At 32.5% G+C, this 20,170-nt stretch overlaps 1 protein-coding gene across 2 annotated transcripts in view; it reads right to left on the bottom strand.

The window, feature by feature from the left end:
* Positions 1-14,968: 14,968 nt before the first annotated feature.
* LOC134263148 (bifunctional apoptosis regulator-like) overlaps positions 14,969-20,170 on the bottom strand; it is a 35,816-nt gene continuing 30,614 nt past the window's right edge. The window contains exons 6-7 of one of the 2 annotated variants that reach the window (XM_062745458.1): positions 16,570-16,766; positions 14,969-15,376 (exon numbers count right to left, since the gene is read on the bottom strand). In XM_062745458.1, coding sequence (XP_062601442.1) covers positions 15,208-15,376; positions 16,570-16,766 — 366 coding nt within the window. In that variant the 3' untranslated portion in view covers positions 14,969-15,207. The remainder of the gene's footprint in view (positions 15,377-16,569; positions 16,767-20,170) is intronic. The other variant, XM_062745457.1, reaches the window with a different exon arrangement.

Raw genomic sequence — 20,170 nt, 5'->3', positions numbered from 1 at the left:
TAACTTTGATTATTTTTTGAATTTGTTTCCCAAAAATACTTAGTACTTTGGGATAAATTTTTCTGTTATAGAGAATTACATAATTTTATTATTATTATTATTATTATTATTATCATTATTGAAAACACTGGAATTTACACGTAAAAATATGTACAAAGGAACCCCTCGCTCACGCCCGCTTCCGTATAAACAAAATTTCAAAACGTCATTTGGATTATCATTATGACTAACCGATGAGCATGCCCTGAGTATAATGGACAAATTTTGGATCACCGCTGAAAGCTCATTTCCTCTATAACATTACATCTGAAATTCAATGCCAACGTGAAAATTGCAAATGTATTATATCTCTCGATTCAGTGGTTCCATGGCTAGGAAAACTTGAAATTCTTTTACACTTGAGCCTCATCGATAAATGCATTTTGTGATAATGGCCCTGAGAAATGTAGTTATGGAATGAAGGGTGTAGGGAGTATTTGTTATGACAAGTGAGAAAAATTAGTAATCCTAGATAATCAGAATAGACAAGTTTCTGATGGCTTTGGACACAGTGGCCATTACAGGTTTGGAAGATTTCCTGTCATCGATATCCATAATGACAACCACAGTAAAAGTTAACAAAATGATCATAACCATGAAGATTCTAGTTCATACATAGTATGCCAATCTTAAAGACTTCGATCTTTTGCATAAAAAAAATTTAGTTGCTTGCTGTTTTATGAGGATTGGAAAGAGCCAAAAAATGATGTAGTATTCTCTGTGCAGCCATCAATGTGTAATGGTTTGCTATAATATGTAGTACAAAAAAATTGCGATGCCCAAAAACTTTCCAAAGGAGAAGCAGTTTAATATTGCGTCACTGTCAATAAATTCTGCAAGTTTTCGGCAATTTCGTCGATTAAATGTCATGTCGTTTTCTATAAATATTGGGTTTGCCAATAATTTATTGCCTATATTTTTTCCGTAACAACCGGTTTTCCAATTTTCTTGTATCTTTTCCATCACTCTTGTACGTATTCTGGAGACTTTAGTTAACAAAACGATTTCTTCTAAAACATAATTATTTTTATCTTTTCATTAGACCCTCAATGAAAAGGTTTGATGATATACTTAAAGAAATTAAATTCAAATTTCTTTTTTTTATTCTAAAAATTCAAAGGAATAAAAAGACTGTATTTTAATTAAAATAATATTTTCTTGAGATATTTTTCCTCAAAAAGCAGCTAGGTATCAGTAAAATGTTCTCGAATAGATAGTGAAACAACACAAAATCAATTGTCAAGTGACGAATGGAGGAACTCATTAAATGACGTGGCTAATTCTTACGCCTTGGATTATCTAGCAAATCATTACAGATAGAATTTCATAAAAAATTACATCTATTAAAATTTCCTTTTGAGTTTCCAGACATATTGCTTATGAAGGAGTAAAATTTAGGGGGAAATCATATGTGGGGAAAATAAATGACACATTTTCGAAAATATCTTTATTCTTCTAGCATTGATTGCAAAATTCAAAAATTGCACATTCGATGAAAAACATCTAGGTACCAAAAACACCATGTAAATGGTTATTTATCATTCCTCTTAAAAACTTCATTTTTGTCCAATGAAGAAATTAAATATAAGAAACTTTCAGGATATGACTGAATTCTAGTTAATATTTTTTTTTTCAGTATTTACAAATCTCAGTCTTAAGATATCGAACCAGAAAGCTTTTTTCTAAAGAAATTTTTGTCTCGGGCATCTTTATGTGGTATTTTTAAAATGAATTCAGGAATACATTTGAAAAAAAAAACTGTAATTATGGAGTAATACATGTACATGCATGTCGTGATTTCATAAGAAAAGAGAAAGCAAATTTTACTGATGCTAAAAGTACTTACCGTTGACGAATAAATTGTCGAATTAGGAATTACTTTGGGACATATGTCCTGCTCTCAGATGCATATACAAGAAGCAAGGGATTTTTTACGAGTCTATATCCATTAGTTTATAATGTGAAACACTAAGTAATGTCGCCTTTGACGTTTTACTTCAGTTAAGTCAATATTAATTTGGTTTCATCATGCATATACCAACACAGACATCGATATCAGTCCGAGAACGTTATAGATACTGTTGACCTAACGCGTTTGTTAATAAACTCTTAAAAGAAAGAAGATTATCAAACACAAATGTATTTTTTTATATTGACTTCGTGTATTTATACAATAGGTGGATATAACAGCTCATCAATATTCCAACAGAAAGGGAAAGATATCAAAAGCATGGAGTTTGGATGAAAGAAGAGGTATTGAAGGACATGAAAGCCGTCGTGTGTGTCAACACCTGCAGCTGTCGGTTTGACGGAAACTGAATAAACTGGAAAATCAAAAATATGGAGTATCTACAACAAGGAGAAGGCTATTTTAAGATTATTTGAAATCATTGGCGTAATTGTCGATTATTTAGAAAAATATACCACTCTACTTAACGGCTTCAAAGTCAATTTGAGTTGATGCTAGTTGATACTTGTTTTAAATAAAAATAGGTAAAGGGAACAAAGAAGTATATAATCCGATTTTAACGAAGTTGCAATGTATTTTTGCTAAAAGTTCTGAAAAAATCTGCAAAGAAAGATTTTATCAATGAAAATCGTTGTTTTAAACTTCCTTTTAACCCTCTAGGTGAAATTAAAATTAAACAAATTATATTACATATCCACGGAGCACTCAATAATCTTCCATTAAATAATTTTTCCACTGCTTTGATTTGAGGAAGCATTCAAGGAACGAGATTTTTTTAAAAGGAAAAACATCATTTTGGAAATAATATATAATATATGAAGATAACGAACAGTATTTAAACTCAAAATTCCATTAAACACTACAAAATAGGAGCAGAGCAAACACGGACCTCCAAAACGTAAGAGGTGGGATCAGGGTGCCATGAAGAATTGAACATCCCCTGTCGACCCGTCACATCCGTCGTGTGCTCCTTGTAATGATCAGAAAATAACGGAAAATCCAACAATAAATTACTGTGCATGTAATGGACTAACAATTAGTATGGGAAAAGTAGGTCAGCATTTGACTCAATGATAAATTGTACTTGATGGTAAGGTCATTGTATCTAATGTACCATAAAACTTATGAAAAGACGACTGTAAAACGAGACTGCTGATATTCTTGTTTCAGTGACTTGATTTTTAATAATTTTCCTCGTTTTAGAAATTGTACATACGTAGAGCATGCCCTTATGTATCGAATTAACTGAAAGATGTAAGCCCCGTTTGCATGTGATAAGGTATATTGTTGCATAAGTAAGGGAAGTTGACGATTGGAAAGTAAAAGTCATCACGTTTATCATAGAGCTTGGGTGTTAGATTACCATTTCAAGTAAAATTTCCAAATATGACACAGATGTGTCGGACTCTGTAGTATCTTTAATCTCAAGTTCACCGGGATATATCTATCGACATAAGAATGGAAATAACCAACGTTAATTAACAATACGTCGTCGATATATCTATATGTCTAGAGAGAGGCCACAGGAAGTGTTTTCTTCTTTTGACATACAAGATTTTAAACAAAATTCTAATAATAATAACATCGGAGTGCAATTGATACCCATGTGAATTCCAAAAGATTATTGGAACACGTGGTCTCTAAAAACCACATGTACAAAGATATTGTCAATCAGAAACTCAAAAAAAATCTGAAACCGTATTGCACATGTACAGGACACCATCAATCAACTTCTAGAAGATATTAGGCTATTGTATAAAAAGAGTAGCTCTTGGATTTTGTAATTTTCTGTAGGGGAAAACGTAGTTTTCGAACGTTTTAACCCCAAAGCAGGTTTAAAAATTAAATTAAAAAAAATCTTATTACACATCAGTAAAACACTGTTAATCATTTTCAAAGAGATAATGAGTCTTCTGTGTGAAATGTAAGAAGACTTTGGAAACCAGGTTCTTCCCCCTCTTTGGCCGCCAAGGTAAAAATCTAAATATTAAGTTTTGTCTATCAACATGACTCCGCCTATAAAACTCTAGAAAAATAATTGGTAACTATTCAAACTAAAGGCAGAAGAAAAAAAGCTCCTGAAGTTACAGTTTAGTACATTTGAATAAGATATAGTTCATTTGGAACCTTCAAACAAAAATAAAAACGGAATGCATCCACAACTGTCAAAACTCATACTACAAGTGCGAATGCAATGCATCCGACTATACCTTATTTATCCAACCGAACTAACTACGAAAAAGAAGGAGAGTGCAATGGTTTGCCCAGATTAAATAAATATTATCGAAAATTTTCCTAGATAGCTATCAGACAGGTGATAGATATTTAAAACACTCATCAAAATCAATTGCACCCTTTCAGAACCATTTGACCCCTGAGTGTGTAAAAGTACGCTGGTGCGGTGTTATTTTTCAAAGCAATGCAATGACGTCATTAGCCGCGCACTTTGTATGAATCTCCCAAAGCGATTTTCAATGCTTGAAAAACTTGTGATGACAGTGTAATCACTGATATTCTATTTTTCCATTGCTCTTACTTTACTTCATTCAATAAAATACCTCATAAAACATAATAAATATCGGAATACCTCGTCCAGCGCATGGAGTGATGGTTGAAATTGACCGAAAAGATCTCTGATAGCCGACTTCATTGAATATTTATTTTAGCATCATTACGCGGTATTTGTTTTTATTTCACCTTTCCTGAGAAATGTGATTATTGCGAATTTTTAATCAGCTAAGAGCCATTTAACAGATCAACACATCCATCAAAAGATATTCATGATTCCAAACAAAACATTTTGTAAATAAATTCAAAATGGTTTATTTTTATGTTAAGATTAAAAGAAAACTACGACTGACAAAAGTTTTGCGCATACACTGGATGCTACGATTAGGTCGCTCTTTGAATAAACTGCTAGCATGAAATGTCTTGTAATGATGTTACATTAGCATTTAGTTTTTGTATACGAGGGTTGTCCAAAAAGTTCGTGGACAATGCCGTTTTTGTGAAAATAAATGGTTCTATATAAATCTGTTGTATATCAAAATATTTCTTATGAAAAAAAAGTCAGATTGATTTAATTTTTATTGATGGAACGTCATATTTTTGTAAAAATATGCGTCTTTAAAGATCGCAGAGGGTGCGCATGGACCAAGGTTAAAATGACATAAACTCTGATGTAAAGTGTTTGGATTAAAATGATTATTTTCTATATAAAACAAGTCAAAAATTAATTAAAAATTTATGTATAACAAATAAAGAGAATATAATCATTTTATGATATGTTAAGTATCGTTTATCATATAGACAGTACAAATACTAAACAAAAACCCTTACAAATATGTGTCAAAACTCGACAAAAAAAGCGACGTTGGTCGTCCGCACGGGGCAGCGTTCGATCAAAAAAATCAGTTTTAATAAGGTTTAAACGACGTAAGAGACAAAATGTTTGTTAAAACAACTCAGAATTATTGAAATATATTTATTGTATCGATTTGAGATAGGTTATGTACGATTTTTCAATGGTGTGTACAAATTTGAATACACTGCAAGAATTTGAAAACACGTTATTTACTGAAAAATGGAGATTTCTATTCATGACGTTGTTATAAATCTAGCGCAGCGTCGGGCTGGGCTGTGCAGTTTTTGTATACAAACCGTTTATTTAGATGACGCTCGTAAATTTTTGTGCATTGTTTTGAATTCTAAAAGTTAAATAAATTATAATCTATACTTTAAGATTATTCCTAGCACTCGGTAGTGTGTTGCGCCCTAAAAAAGAAATGTAGTTGTGTGTCCATGAACATGTGTTGAGTCAAAATCCAAATGTTTGACGTTATAATGAAAGTAGCGCAACATCAGACTGGTCCGTGCGCACAATCTGCGATCTTTAAAGACCCCGATTTTTACAAAAATATTAAGTTTCATCAATAAAAATTAAATCATTCTGTCTTGGTTTTTCATAAGAAATATTTTGATATATTATACTTTCATGTAAATTAGTTGAATCTGATTGCATTTGCTAAAAAACACTATTACCCGCTGAATAATGAAGCCACGCCCTCCAGTGTATCAACAGTCAACATTGCTTGACGACGGGTGGTATTCCAAAAAATAGCGACTGCGCAGAATTTATGCGCGCACGGTTCACTGTTATATGTATTTGTATAAAACATTCAGTATAATATAATATTATACTTTCATGTAAATTAGTTGAATCTGATTGGTCGAGAAACATTTGTTAAAAAACACTACTACCCGCTGAATAATGAAGCCACGCCCTCCAGCGTAGCAACAGTTAACATTGCTTAACGAAGGGTGGTATTCCAAAAAATAGCGACTGCGCAGAATTTATGCGCGCGCGGTTCACTGTTATATGTATTTGTATAAAACATTCAGTATAATATAATAAATATAGCATGTAGTTGAGTGAAACATTGAAAATTTTCACCCCTCGAAAACCCTTGTCAACCTCGGCTGCGCCTCGGTTGACAATGTTTTCTTGGGGTGAAAATTTTCAATGTTACACTCAACTACATGCAATATTTATATAATAAATATAGCATGTAGTTGAGTGTAACATTGAAAATTTTCACCCCTCGAAAACCCTTGTCAACCTCGGCTGCGCCTCGGTTGACAATTGTTTTCTTGGGGTGAAAATGTTCAATGTTACACTCAACTACATGCAATATTTATATAATACAATACATACATATAGAACCATTTATTTTAACAAAAGCGTCATTGTCCACGAACTTTTTGCACAACCCTCGTATGTGTCCTTCAAGTTGGGTGTACGATTAAATGCTTCATCCTATATTGACATAATCAAAAGTAGATGTGGTTTTAAGTGTTTGAAATTATAATTTTTATGCACAAAAAATGAACAAAGTTCTTATTTTTGAAAGGTTTGGAATTATGACAAAAAGAACTTTTTTGTGTAAAATCACTGAACAAAATTTAATGTATGATTTAAAAAAATCCTCTCTGGGAATTTGAACTAAAAAAACCCTCGAGTGTTAGAATATTTTTAGTGTCTAACATTCTAAACACATTATACAGCTCAGAGCAAATAGTGGCTTTTCATATTATGGTTGTGATATATTGTTTATACTGACCAATACTTCTCAGAAATATTTGAATTTTGTGTCGTTTGCTTTTAAGGTACTAGTATAGTCTTTGCCCCATGTAATCCAGAAATGCATATTTTTACGAAAACTTTAAGTAGAGTTGTTTATAAAAAATGGAGGAAAAATAATCTCATCTAAATTATTATGCAACAGAATGAAGAAATAAACATTTTTTTCCCTCTTTGCTATTTCAAAAACGAAAATAAAATCAATCTTTCAGATTTATATTAAGTAATCAAAGTGTTAACAGATAAAGCAAAGATCATATTTTCATATTTATTGCACGAAAATCAATTTGCTCGCTTTCTTTGTCCATCTTCATTAATAATTTAGTGAAAATGTTGATTGTTAAAAAAGAGCAAGATGGCATAAAAAAATTTCATAAGATATGCTGAAAAGCGAAAGAAATCTGAAATCGAGCTTTAATTTATTTTTTCTGGCATCTTTCGAGTGTTGTGAATGGTACTCATTAGAAAGCAACCATCATCGTGAGGGATTTCAAAAAGCAGAAGAGGAAATAATTTGATATTTTGAGCTGCGTTCAGTTTTATAAACGATTTGTCAAAAGTCGAAAGCTATCGCGTAGAGGAATGGATTAATGGTCCTATAGCACATGAAGGGAAAAAAACTAAAATTGTTCGAGCTTTTGCAGCTTTTTCTGGCTCTAGTCAAGGCTTAACTATAACAAAATTACAGAGAGAATCTTGGCAGAGGGAACACATTTGTATTATATTTGGAAACCAGTGCCTAATTCGACAAATTAGACGTCGTTTTGAAGAGTACTCATGTCTACTCTATACTCTTGTCGATCGTTTTAATAGCGCATATTCACAGTAAAAGTACATGTAATTTGCTGTCTGGATGTCCAAGTCTTCAATTAGGAAAGTTTTTTTCTTATGTTTTAAGCCGATATCATAGAGAATGTAGGGAAAAAATGAATGTGACGAGACAATTAGGAACAAAAGCTACATGTACGTATAAAGTAGTGAGAGAACAAATCAGGCCGTGTTTGTTTCTGTCTGTCGAAACTGCGTATTCATTTAACACGCTATTCAGTACTCAAGATACCAATACACGAAACTCAATTCCATTATCTCTGCCTTTAATCTCTCAATCAAGCCAGACTTGCCGTGACTGTACATCCAAATGTCATGTACACAATTGGCTTAACCAAGTACCGAACCTTTCGATAGCTTTTAACCTAATTTGACCTTCGGGACCACCAAATCCAAGATTAAACGAAGCTGTGAAAAGACAATATTGTCAATTTCAGCGATGAATCTGATGCTATTTTCCAAGCATTTAGGAATCAGCCTGTTTTGATGGCATAATAAAGAAGGAAATCACTCGGTGCTTTGTGTTGTCCATATAAAAAGTGCTGATAATTTTTGCTCACTGGACTCAACCAATGATTGCCAAATAGTTTGTGAAGAAACAAATAAAAGATCTGAAAGGAAATTATTACACATGCTCTGTTTTTGGCGTTCATTGTACAGGACATTTTGAGTTCTTTTTGAGTTATTGAGTTTAGTTGACCAAGCAATATGACATGATGAGTGGGCAATTGTGCTGATAAGCGGCTACTAACTATATAAAGTTTAATTATGTCTACACCCTGAATTTCCTACATGTACTCCATGACACCCTACATTGCCTATACATTGAACACACACAAAAAAAATTTCATAAGTGATCTTGCTCTTCTTCGTTTTTCAACTACTATCTCGCTAGGGCATTGTCAGTAACGACGTGTCCAGTGGGACTGTAGTTGAAAACGAATATGTGAAGCATTATTAACTGAAGGTCCTAAATACAGGGCGCCCCAATCTTCCAACTGGTGACAGAACTTTATTTATATTATAAAATCTGTCGAAGATTTTCCGTCGAACATTGAGCTAAATATGAAAAGGAAGTCTTGAACACTTTGTCAGAAGAGATTAAGTGTTTTAGTAATATATGTACATTGCAGATTCGTACTAGAAATGCGAATCATTTAAACCGGAAATGAAGTGAAAGTCAGAGGAACTAGACAAAAAATAAATTATGGTTCCAACAAGTAGGGATTGCATTCATATCTTCTTTGTCTGTAAGGCTCATTTTTTAAAATTGTATTTTGGAAGAACTTGGTTTTAATACTACTTCTGGAAATCTAACATATACTTACAATTCACTTTTAAAAGAAGAAATTCTTTAATATCACAGATCAGTGTTTTTACTATATCGGTCAGGGAAGGTAAGTTCGAACTACCATACCCTTACTGGATTCCGAAACTTCATAAAAATCTCGCAAAGATACATTGTTTGGTCCAGCAAATTCTTTATCAAGCCAATATCTTTAAACTTATTAATTTATTTTTAAAAAATTATTCATTTATATTAATGAATTAATATTCATTATTATCAATGAATTAATATTCATTATTAATGGATGTAATTCAAAAACCATACACGTACTAAGCTACACTTTATTCTCGATGTGGTGTAAATCAGATGCGAATCATCAAAAAACTTGTTTGAACTTTTAAAAACTTAAAAAGCATCAAATTTTCAGAAGTTTATATCATATAAGTTACGACTTTTCATCACTCTCTACAACAATTCCTTACAATTATTCAAAATCTTTGATGTCATAGACAACTGCTTCTTAAATAAAAACGTAACTCAGAATTGCTTTTAATTGTTATCAGGAAAGTTATGTTATGTAATTAGAAACTGGTTAATTTTTCATTTTGTTTAGTTTGCGAGGCAAATGCAAATGGGTTCAACTTTTACTTCGTATTCGATTTGCTCGCATTTTTGTTAACCGTGGTGTGAAAGGCATTCTGTATGCCCAAAGCCTTATTTAAAATAAAACTTTTCGATTTTAAAATCACATAAACAACGAAGTGTTAAAATGGTTTATTTGGAAAGTGTCTGGCAATAAGAACATAATCCAGTACTCAAATTAGACATTTGGTGAAGTCTTTAGTTAAACTTAAGACGGAAAAGTTGGAAAAAAAATTCTATGTTTTGTAAAGAACAACACACTGTCATATACCACCTTACTTTCTTTTCATCATATGCATTTAAAGGTCTTTGGCCGACTTTTTTTCAGTCTGCAAGTCTGAAAAAACGATCTTGCAATTTTAAAAATTCTCTCTTCTCCTCGCTGCAAATGCATCCATGCAATATGCAAAATATGGCACTTCTGTTACGTTCCTCAAGGGATTTAATCACGGATAAAGTGCATTTCACATGCAAAAGACAACAGTGTGTCTGACTTTAAAGGAGGGAAGTAATTAAGAAATGCTTGTCATGTGAAGACTATCTTGTTTTTTGCTTTGTTGTTATTATGAGCGATTTTTATAGGTATATACAAACTTGATCAAATTTGCAAATGAAAGAAGTGGTATTGCACATGTTTATGCCATCCTTATTATGAAAAAAATATTGAATAAAATATTTGTAAGCTTTGCGTCTTTGTCTGTTTTCTATTGTTATTACACAAGATGTCAGTCACATGAAGGAAACATAAAGATATTATCTTTTTTTAAAAAGATTTTCAAGCGCATTTCATCCTTCGAACATATTTAATTTAGTTTTATTAACAAAATTCAGTAAATTCGGTAGTAAGAACGCTTTGAACTTACTGCGGGAAAATTCAAAATTTGGAAATTTTGGTCTTCAAACATTAGGAACATATAAAGTGGACATAAAGATGACAATAAGAGTAAGAGTTGTAGTACCAGGAAAAGTATGAAGTGTTAAAAATAAACAACAATCGAACAAATCAGTAGGTCTTGTTGATTTGAAAGATCTGCAACAAAATTATTCATAGAAAGTCATTGTGATTGAAATCAATTAGTTTTGATTAACATGAATATTACAGTGACAATAAACAGGATATACGGAAAATTAATGCTTTTGGTCCCTTCTTATAACACCAGAATTAGCAGAACATTTATTATAGTATTTATCACACAATTTACAACCACCCTTCAAGAAGCTCATCTGCGAACTATTTCTACGTAAACGAACATAAGAGATAGAACCCACATGACAAAGCGTGAAAAAAGCGTCATTACCATACTCTATTCTCTGCTGCCTCTAGAGAGGAAGGCCTAGCTTTATTAATGTAATAACAACAGGATAATCGCTTTTCCTCTTAAAACCTTTAATGAACCTTCTCCAAACTGGAATTGATTAACGTTTTCTATAAAATTAGAAGATGGTTCTTCTTCACTAGAAAATGTCTACTTTAATAAGAGGAGGAGAAGCGACAATTTATCAATAGCCCGCAGGGAAAATGAATCAGATATTGTTAATATTAAGATTTAGAGTAGTTCACAAGAAGGTGAGAATCTGGTAGCGCTAGGATTAAGCTACTGGGTCCAAAAGACGCAAAGGAAAACAGCTTGACACAGTGAGAGATGCATTACTCGGTTTAAACCACAAATTTAATCTCTGAACGGTGCATTTTCAGTGCATAACAGTAATGCTTATTTACCTGAACTCTAAGAGAAATTTCCAGTTTTCGTAATTCTAACGGTTCTTTTGGGTGTCTTGAACACGATCAAAGTTCTTAATAGCCCTGTACTTGTAACATTAGCAAAATTACGAAAATCCTTTCAAAAAATCAAAGTGCCTTGGAAACCAACGTCTCTCGTTAATATAAAATACCATATCAATGCAAAAGCATGTTTGTTACATTTGAGATCATTTAAGTCCCCTTGTGATTTTGGTAGAGTCTGCTTTGTCTATTTCTATCCATAAAGCAAGTCATTATCGAGTTTTCATCTCTTTACGCTTAGAACTGATTACTTTCTGCAATACGGAGCTCAGATAGCCACACTCAATGACAGACAATGTCCAAGAATCCATCATGGTACAGATTGCCAATCTTATTGAACTGCGGACTTATGTTCGTATAGTAATATCGCACATGGAGTATTAACATAAACATATTTTCTTATGTGAGGTTTGATGTCTGAGAATGACAACCGCATATAATTGCAATAAAAGTTTCTTTGAATCTCTTGCCAAACTTCATGAGACTTTTTTGAAAGACATGTTTCTTTTTTGTAAACAATCTTAGCTTAACATAGGCAAACAACGATTAAATAGCTCACCTCATCGAATGTTTTTTGGAAGTTAGGAAAAGTCTTACACTAGACATAAAATATGCCCATTTACTAAGTACATCCCAAGATGCAACATTGGTTTGGGTAGCATTTTTAGGGGAAGGACTTGCTCCGAACACAATTCCTTTTCTTTCTAACATCCAAACCAAATCTGGTGGTGTGCATTTATAAACCCAACTTTGCGAATTTAAAATCTTTTAAAAGCGCAAATTCAGACCCAAAACGTTCATCAGTAAGTGAATCCTCCGTGCAAGTTTTCCATTTAAGGATTAAAATTATACTGGTGTCATCTAGAAAATGAAGGTCAAAGCCAGCATCCAAATCAAGTCCCATTGCTAGTATATACTTCCCCTCAGATGCATCGTCTATTCAAGATTGTTCCAGGTAGTGCTTGTAGTTACAATGAAATGAATATACCCCCAATACCTTCTCTCTTATCCTGATAATAAAGATCCATTCAAGCAACTGAAGAAATTTTGGTACTATGAAACATATGGAGATAACAAACAGTATTCAAGATAAAAAAAAATCCATAAAACAATACAAAATGGGGGCTGAGCAAACACGGACCTCAAAAACATCAGAAGTGGGATCAGGTGCCATGGAGGATTAAGCATCACCTGCCGACCGGTCACACCCGCCGTGTGCTCCTTGTCATGATCGGATCCCAAGGAACAAATTTGGCCAAGGAAGGATTTTAAGTTTCTAGGGAATAGCAAACTTTTATAACTTAAATTTGGTCTTTCATAGGGAAAATGAGTTCAGATGCAGCAGCATCTGCTATAGTAGTGCACATAATCCATACATTTGAACAACACAAGGCTTATAGAAATTTCGAAATAAAAATTGCTCCAAAAACCTTATTCTGTTTCAAAAACATTAACCTATTTTTGCTTTGCTAAAAATTCAGAACCAGGAAACAGAAGAAGCATCATCCATGCATCTTACATCAATTCAGGGCAGAGAATTTTGAAAGGAAAATCTGCTCCAAAAACCTAAAATACTGACCCTTCGTTGAGGTGACCTTGAAATGGTCTGACCTTATTCTTTAATAGAGCAAAATTCAAATGTTGCTTAAGTTATAAACAGTTGGATGTCTTTCAACTTCCCCATGTAAAGAACTGGTATCTGATAATCTTAAATAGAATCAAGACCCTTCTGATATCAACTTCTTTTAAACAGGCTTGTTCTGAAAGAAATTTTGATACCAGAGGTCCGTTTTAAGATCAAAATTTTATTATGCAAACCACTTTCCATTTTATATTGCTTTGAAAACGGTTCTGATATATTTGAAAAGATTTTAGAAAGATATTTTTATGAAAACAATTTTAAGCAGAAACATAATTTTTTGCAAAATTTTACAATCAACTAAGTTTTTACCTTAGTCTTAAAGCGGACCCCTGCTCATCTACAACAAAACCAGCTAACTCGAACTGAAACCCCCTGGTTCTGATTACTTTGGCTACAATTATAATGATCCCTTATCATTTTTATGGAACCAATTTTTTTTTGATAATTAAATACAATCGATTATAAACACGTGACAAATATGTCACAACAAAAGAGATTTCTATTTAATTAATCATCCACTGAAATACATTAAGCGTCTTCAAATTATCAAATGATAAGAGAGACTAATTAAAGTCTCCAAGTGCCCATTGATATATAGATAATATGCAAATAAGTCTCAATTACTCTCATAATAATTTTCGAAGGACATTAAATAACTCATCACATATATTTGATATCAGAAATAAATGTGCAACAAAGCAATCAGATTGGAGACATTGATTAATTTGTTTTATTGCTAAAATTTTGCAAATTGCAATCAATTACAATTGTCAGAATACAAAAAATATCAGTGTATGAAAATACCACCGGTAATGAAAAATATACAATCATGGTAACTCAAAGCAATATTCAAGTTTAGAAATATTAAGTAGAGAATTTCTTATTTTTCAGAATAGTGCATTTCTTTTACTAATATAAGTCATATGAAAATACAATTTGAATATAACATCAACGCACATAAATATTGTTTGTTTATCATTTCCTTTATCAGAATATGCATTAATAATGAATAAAATTAAAAATGTTTTAATTGTGTCTGATATATTATTATATCTTACAATATACACCACATCTTACTACTTGTATCCTGCAATACTAATTCAAGAAAGCAAAACCCCTTCTTATCTGAAGGCAAAATTTAATGTTTAATTTTTTTTCAAATATAAATAAATATAAGGATAATACTTTTTATAACGACTATGAATATAAACACACTAAAATAATAACTGGTCTCAAAAAAGCTTGATTCTAGTAGCTATTTACTTGTAAAAAAAATGTTTTAACCAAACATCAGTTAAACAAATGTTGAAAATTCTGTCATACATACACTCCAGGGGGATAAAACTTAATAAATAATAAAACATCATAAAGATGTTTGACTTTCTTTCCAGGAGACAAAATAACAACATATGTAGGTATTGTTTTATGGCTTATCAATCTCCTGATTATCTTTTAAAAGAGAAGCGTCCCATAAAAATCTTTTTTTTAAATGTCACTATCAATATAATAGTAAATACACAGAAATATATCACATCAATAAAAATAATAAATAAAAAAAATTTAAACACCAAAACCATCTCGTTTAAAAAACAAAATGAACGATGTTTATATATAAAAATAATGAGTGAAATAAAATTGGATTCCATGGCTTAAAAGAATATTATTATGTCTCACATCAAATTAAGAGAGAAAAAAATCACATGTTTTTAAAACAGAGCTTCAAAGAATCAAATCAAGAAAATTAGGAATATAGGGACCTTCATGGTAAGGTTTATAATTATAAATAGAGAAAATTGACACTTAAAAACATTAAAAACAGAATCGTCCTGTGCTTAAAAAAAGTAAAGTGATTGCAACGTTTAGGTTGCACTTTTTTTCACCTCAGTTCTTTTCGTATTTTATCAACGTTGTGGTAAGGGGTGAAAAACAGAACTGAATAGAAGAGAAAGTCACAGACAAGCGATGGCACAACGGGCCAAATCACAACAAAGAAAACCATTGACAGTAAACCTTTACCGTAACTCTTAAGGCTGGCTAAACAATTCCTGAAACAAAAAACAAAATTCATTTAAATTATTTATGAAATTTCGCCCAAATAACATCGTTAAAATATGCATTTGCTGACAGGATTGATGCTCTTATTTCAGAAATCCTAATATTTTGAATATTTGAAACTGTTTTGTTGAAATACGACAACGTCTAACATGCAGAATGGTGTGATTTTTAAACTCTGTCAAATAAATCACCAGTAGTTAATGGATACTTCTTTTTTCTTCAATGCGCATATCGTTTTCTTGAGGAATTGCAAATATCACGAGAAAGACAATCATTTGAAGAACTTTTCTTCACAGATTAGACTTAAAAATTGTCGAAAATATCGAGGGCGGAAAAAATAAAAATTGTCGAAAATATCGACGGCGGAAAAAATAAAAGCTAAAGAACGTTTAATGAATTATTTATTTACTCTCATATTTCCAGCAAACGGTTAAATCAGAAAAACGTGTAAAGTATATATTTATATATAATGGAAGTTCTATACAAATTGAATTAACATAAAATAAGTGGGTTGACATTGAAAAGAAGCGTTACACTGTCAGCGACATGGGCATCCACCTACATAGATTATGTCAATTCAAGAAACCGGATGCAATTAACACGTTATTGATGCCGTTCGACATTTCCATTCACAGGAAACATGTAAAGATGAACTAAAAATTTGTCCATTTCACATCTTTGTACGATATGAGTTCTACTGAGGCAAGAAAACGGGAAAGACGGGGCTCCGTCTGCCGCCCCCAAGAGAACATCAAAGCCTCGACAGCTTCAAAGGGCAAAAGTTTACACAAGATATCTCAGATTTGGTGGGTAAATCAGTTCGAATTGTCCCCTTCGAAGACGGAAATATAACGTGCAAACGGACGACTGGTGCGTTTGAAAGCGTGCCGATAATAAGACAGGTCGGTAAGCTGTTAAAAAGTAGAGTTTTGACAGCTCTCAGATGCAATACCTACTGAAGAACCGATATCGATTGTTAAAACATTTTGTTTTTGTAGGGAGATCATGTAAATCCTAATTGCAGATGTCTAAACAAAACCAGATAGGATGAGACATATCATCAATAAAAAAAACTTTGGTTTTTACTTACCCCAACTTCTCGCATTTAAAACGTCGTAACAAATAGATTTTTAAAAAAAAAAAAAATGCACAATACAGTTACAAAATAAACGTATACACTTACTGTTTTCGAATTGGAAATGACTTTTTAAAAGTAATAGCTTCAATAAAAGTTAAAGTGGCACAATTAAAGAACATCAGCATGGATATCCAGAAATGTACATCGAACCAAGACCAACAAAATTTGGTAATGACCCAGTATGGGAGGACAGCAAACGTTGACCAAAACTCTATCTCCTGTCTACGACTTGGATCATCAAACTGAAAAAAATGGATAGATTTTGTAAATCAAAATAAAGATGCTCCTATTAAACCTCGTGGAATAACATTAACAGCTGTAAAGGGGGTAGTGATGTAAAAATTGCTCTCTCAGCTTAATATAAAGTATCTGAAAGGTTATTTTTGTAAGTCAAGCTGTGCGTGTATGAAGAAAGCTTCAGTTAATTATAGAATTTTTCATTTCATTTTGTTTGAATGTTGCCGCAAATAAAAAGTATTTCATATTCTGATTGTTAACGTTCAGTAGCTTGAAATATTAACAGCTAAAGAACATTTGGAAACAAAATATAATTATAAGAAGAAATTGTCAACCCCCTGGTGGTGAACGGATTATGCACATCCTTTTACCACAATGCAATTTAAAAATGACAAAAATGTCCTAGTCGTTAAACATTTCTTGACATAAATGACAAATCCTCATCATAGATATTGAAAATTGTACTTTTACAATGGTTTAGTGTGAATATTCTCATTAATTATGCATCACGTGCAGCAACACTTGCATTGACTTGAGAAAAATAACATAAAATATTTTATTTTGATTTTTTAGAAAGGTCTTTTCGACGTCAAATAATTTTTAAACGACAAAGTTACAATTTTCACGCATCTTGCCAGAAGCCGGTGCTTACTACCTTGCATGTTGAAAAAGAGTAAGGCAATCACAAGAAAAGATTCAGATACAATCTGTATAGCATAGCGTTCTGAAATAGTTATCAACGGATTCAGAATTTTTCCTTTCTAATCTTTATTTAATCACAAAGGAAGAACGTAATCCTTTTGAAACACAAAACGAAGATATTAAGATAAAAAGGGAGAACAAAGTAGAAATGGTTTATAATTGGATTCAAATTTATTGATCATAGAGTGATGATAAACAAAGTAATAACGTTCAATTAATTGGACTACCGCATTGACATGAAACATGAGTTCTGGGCCATGCAGATAAAAGGTTAGATAATGCTGAAATCGAGTATCTTTTTTGTGTTATTTTTAAAAGAAATTGCAAATCTATACACAAAATCCTTGCGTAACTCAATTGTAAAATAAGCGAAAACTAAAAATATTTTAATCTTTATCATCCACAGATAACTCAACAAACAGGAATTGTCCCGCACTGATAATGAACGTTGAGTTATTATTTTAATACTAAGTATTTACAATAAATACAAAGCTATATTTTTGGATAAAGCTTTTTATCTGGATTAAATGATACTTTTCACGGAAACTTTTACAGAAATACCGTTACTGTTCAAAATGTCTTCGTTCTTACTGGCAGTGCCCTGGTCTGTGAATAAAGTAAATGGCAACATGATTTTTGCAAACTATAGTGAAAAGACTAGAATAATTTTTTTCTTGAATGATAAATACATGTTTTATAGGATTAGTACTTAAGTTCATCCTACAAATTTCATTGCAATGTTTCTTCTATTTAATTCTGCCATTTTTGAAACATGCATGGACCAAAAATAGCGAAATGCTTTTCTATTCAGAGGCAAATTGATTGATGGGTATATTTTGCTTAAAAACACTTTTATATTACAGAACTCAACAGACACAAAATCAGAGCCTTTAATTTTCAATTGTAACTACAAAGTCTATAAAGTACAAGAAGATGGGGTTCTTAAAGTCAATTTTAATTAAGACATTTGTTTTCCAATTCATTTTTCTAAAGTAAAAATTTGCTGGGTCCTTAAGAATTAAAAACTCTTTGCACGAAAAAAATCAACGGATTTAACATTTAGTAAATATGAACCCTGCAAAGTTTCACAAAATGAACAAGCAATAGGATCACCTAAACAAGTCTTTTATCTGACAAATTAAAATTTAAGATATACATGCTATTTGAAATAAACAGTATTACACCTCAGAACTTTATTCCAACAATACATAACAGGAGCAGAGCAAACACAGACGGTGACAGACCTATAAAAGATCAGAGGTGGGATCAGCTAGCTGCCAAAGAGGAGTGAGCATCCCCTACTAGCCGGCCACATCCTCCATGTGCTCCTTGTCATAAACCATAGACAATTTATGCCTTTGTCACATTTCCCGGCCGGTGGCCGTAGACCGGTAGTACAATGTAATCAGTGGTAATCCGTAGTGTGAGCGATGCCCCAACATCGGTCCACATCGGCCTAGTAGTCTTGAAAGTATCAGTCACATTATCCAGCCATGGGGTAAACGATGGGCAACCAATGCGTTTTTTGATAAAAATGGCGTGGTTGCCGGCAGGACTTACAAAGGCCCAGCGATGCATTGCTAACCATAAAACGATGTACCAGAGTAATCGGCCAATGAATATTACGTCGCTCATACATTGGTAAACATCGTTCGTACGTTGGTCGACTACGGACCAATGTTTGGTCGAACATCAACCAATGATTGGCCAATGTCTGTTGCCCACCACTCCCCCATCCCCGATGACCTCAGATTCAACGGACACTTGACGATGCTCGGCCAAACATCGGCCAATCATTGAAAGATGTTTTAATGATGGGTTGCCGATGAGGAGCGATGTGGGGCATCGGAAGAGACATCGCTGATTTTAAACTACGACTTCTTCGCTAAATGGCCTCAGTCACCGTCCGATTACTGGTGTCTGGTGTCTGGCCAACAAGCACGCCATTTTTATCAAAACACGCATCGGTTTCTCATCGTATACTCCATCGCTGGATAATGTGACTGATACTTTAGTGTGTAAATAATGGCATAACAATTGGTATGACAAACGTTCATCAGCATTGGACTTAAGTACAGCTCCGTGTAAAAATCATGCAAAAGGTGATATATGAGGGTTCTCAGAATTCGATGATTTTCCATACATAGATTTCCCTTGCACTATGAACCATGTATGTAAAATAAAAAATGTGTTGATTCATGGTTACTATGGAAACGTGGGTAAAGAAATTTCCTTAGCAACCAGCCAATTTTCAGCTTGGATGGACGAAAAAATTCCTTATCTTTGGGGTACTAACTAAATGTAATTAATAGAGAAATTTCTTTTTTATTGCTTTTATTCTCAAGATAAACATCGTAAGTGCTTTCACAATAAAAAACATAGAAATAAGATTTAAGATATTTGTATGATAGATATGGGTATATATACATGTTTTTCCTTTTTTGCTGACTCAGCAATTTCCTTGATTTTGGAATTTTTCGGTGTCGAATTACTCAAATGATGGACCTGATGCAGACATCGTGTGTATAAAATGTAAAAACAGAGGACTTGTTCTTTTAGAATTTGAATTCAGAAGCGTATAATTTTCTTAACTTCCTATCCGTTGCCTAGCAACAAAAATGGATGTTTTTATGAATAAAAAGAGAAAATATGTAAAATCCCGAAAACATACACCACATAACTTTTTATTTTTAAATTCTGAAAACAA

The sequence above is a fragment of the Saccostrea cucullata genome, unplaced genomic scaffold (genome assembly GCF_032062105.1).
Source record: "Saccostrea cucullata isolate Sc308-1 unplaced genomic scaffold, CSIRO_AGI_Scuc_v1 ctg378, whole genome shotgun sequence".
Taxonomy (NCBI): domain Eukaryota; kingdom Metazoa; phylum Mollusca; class Bivalvia; order Ostreida; family Ostreidae; genus Saccostrea; species Saccostrea cuccullata.
Note: the sequence above shows the minus strand (reverse complement) of the source record. Positions and strands in the feature narration are given on the sequence as shown.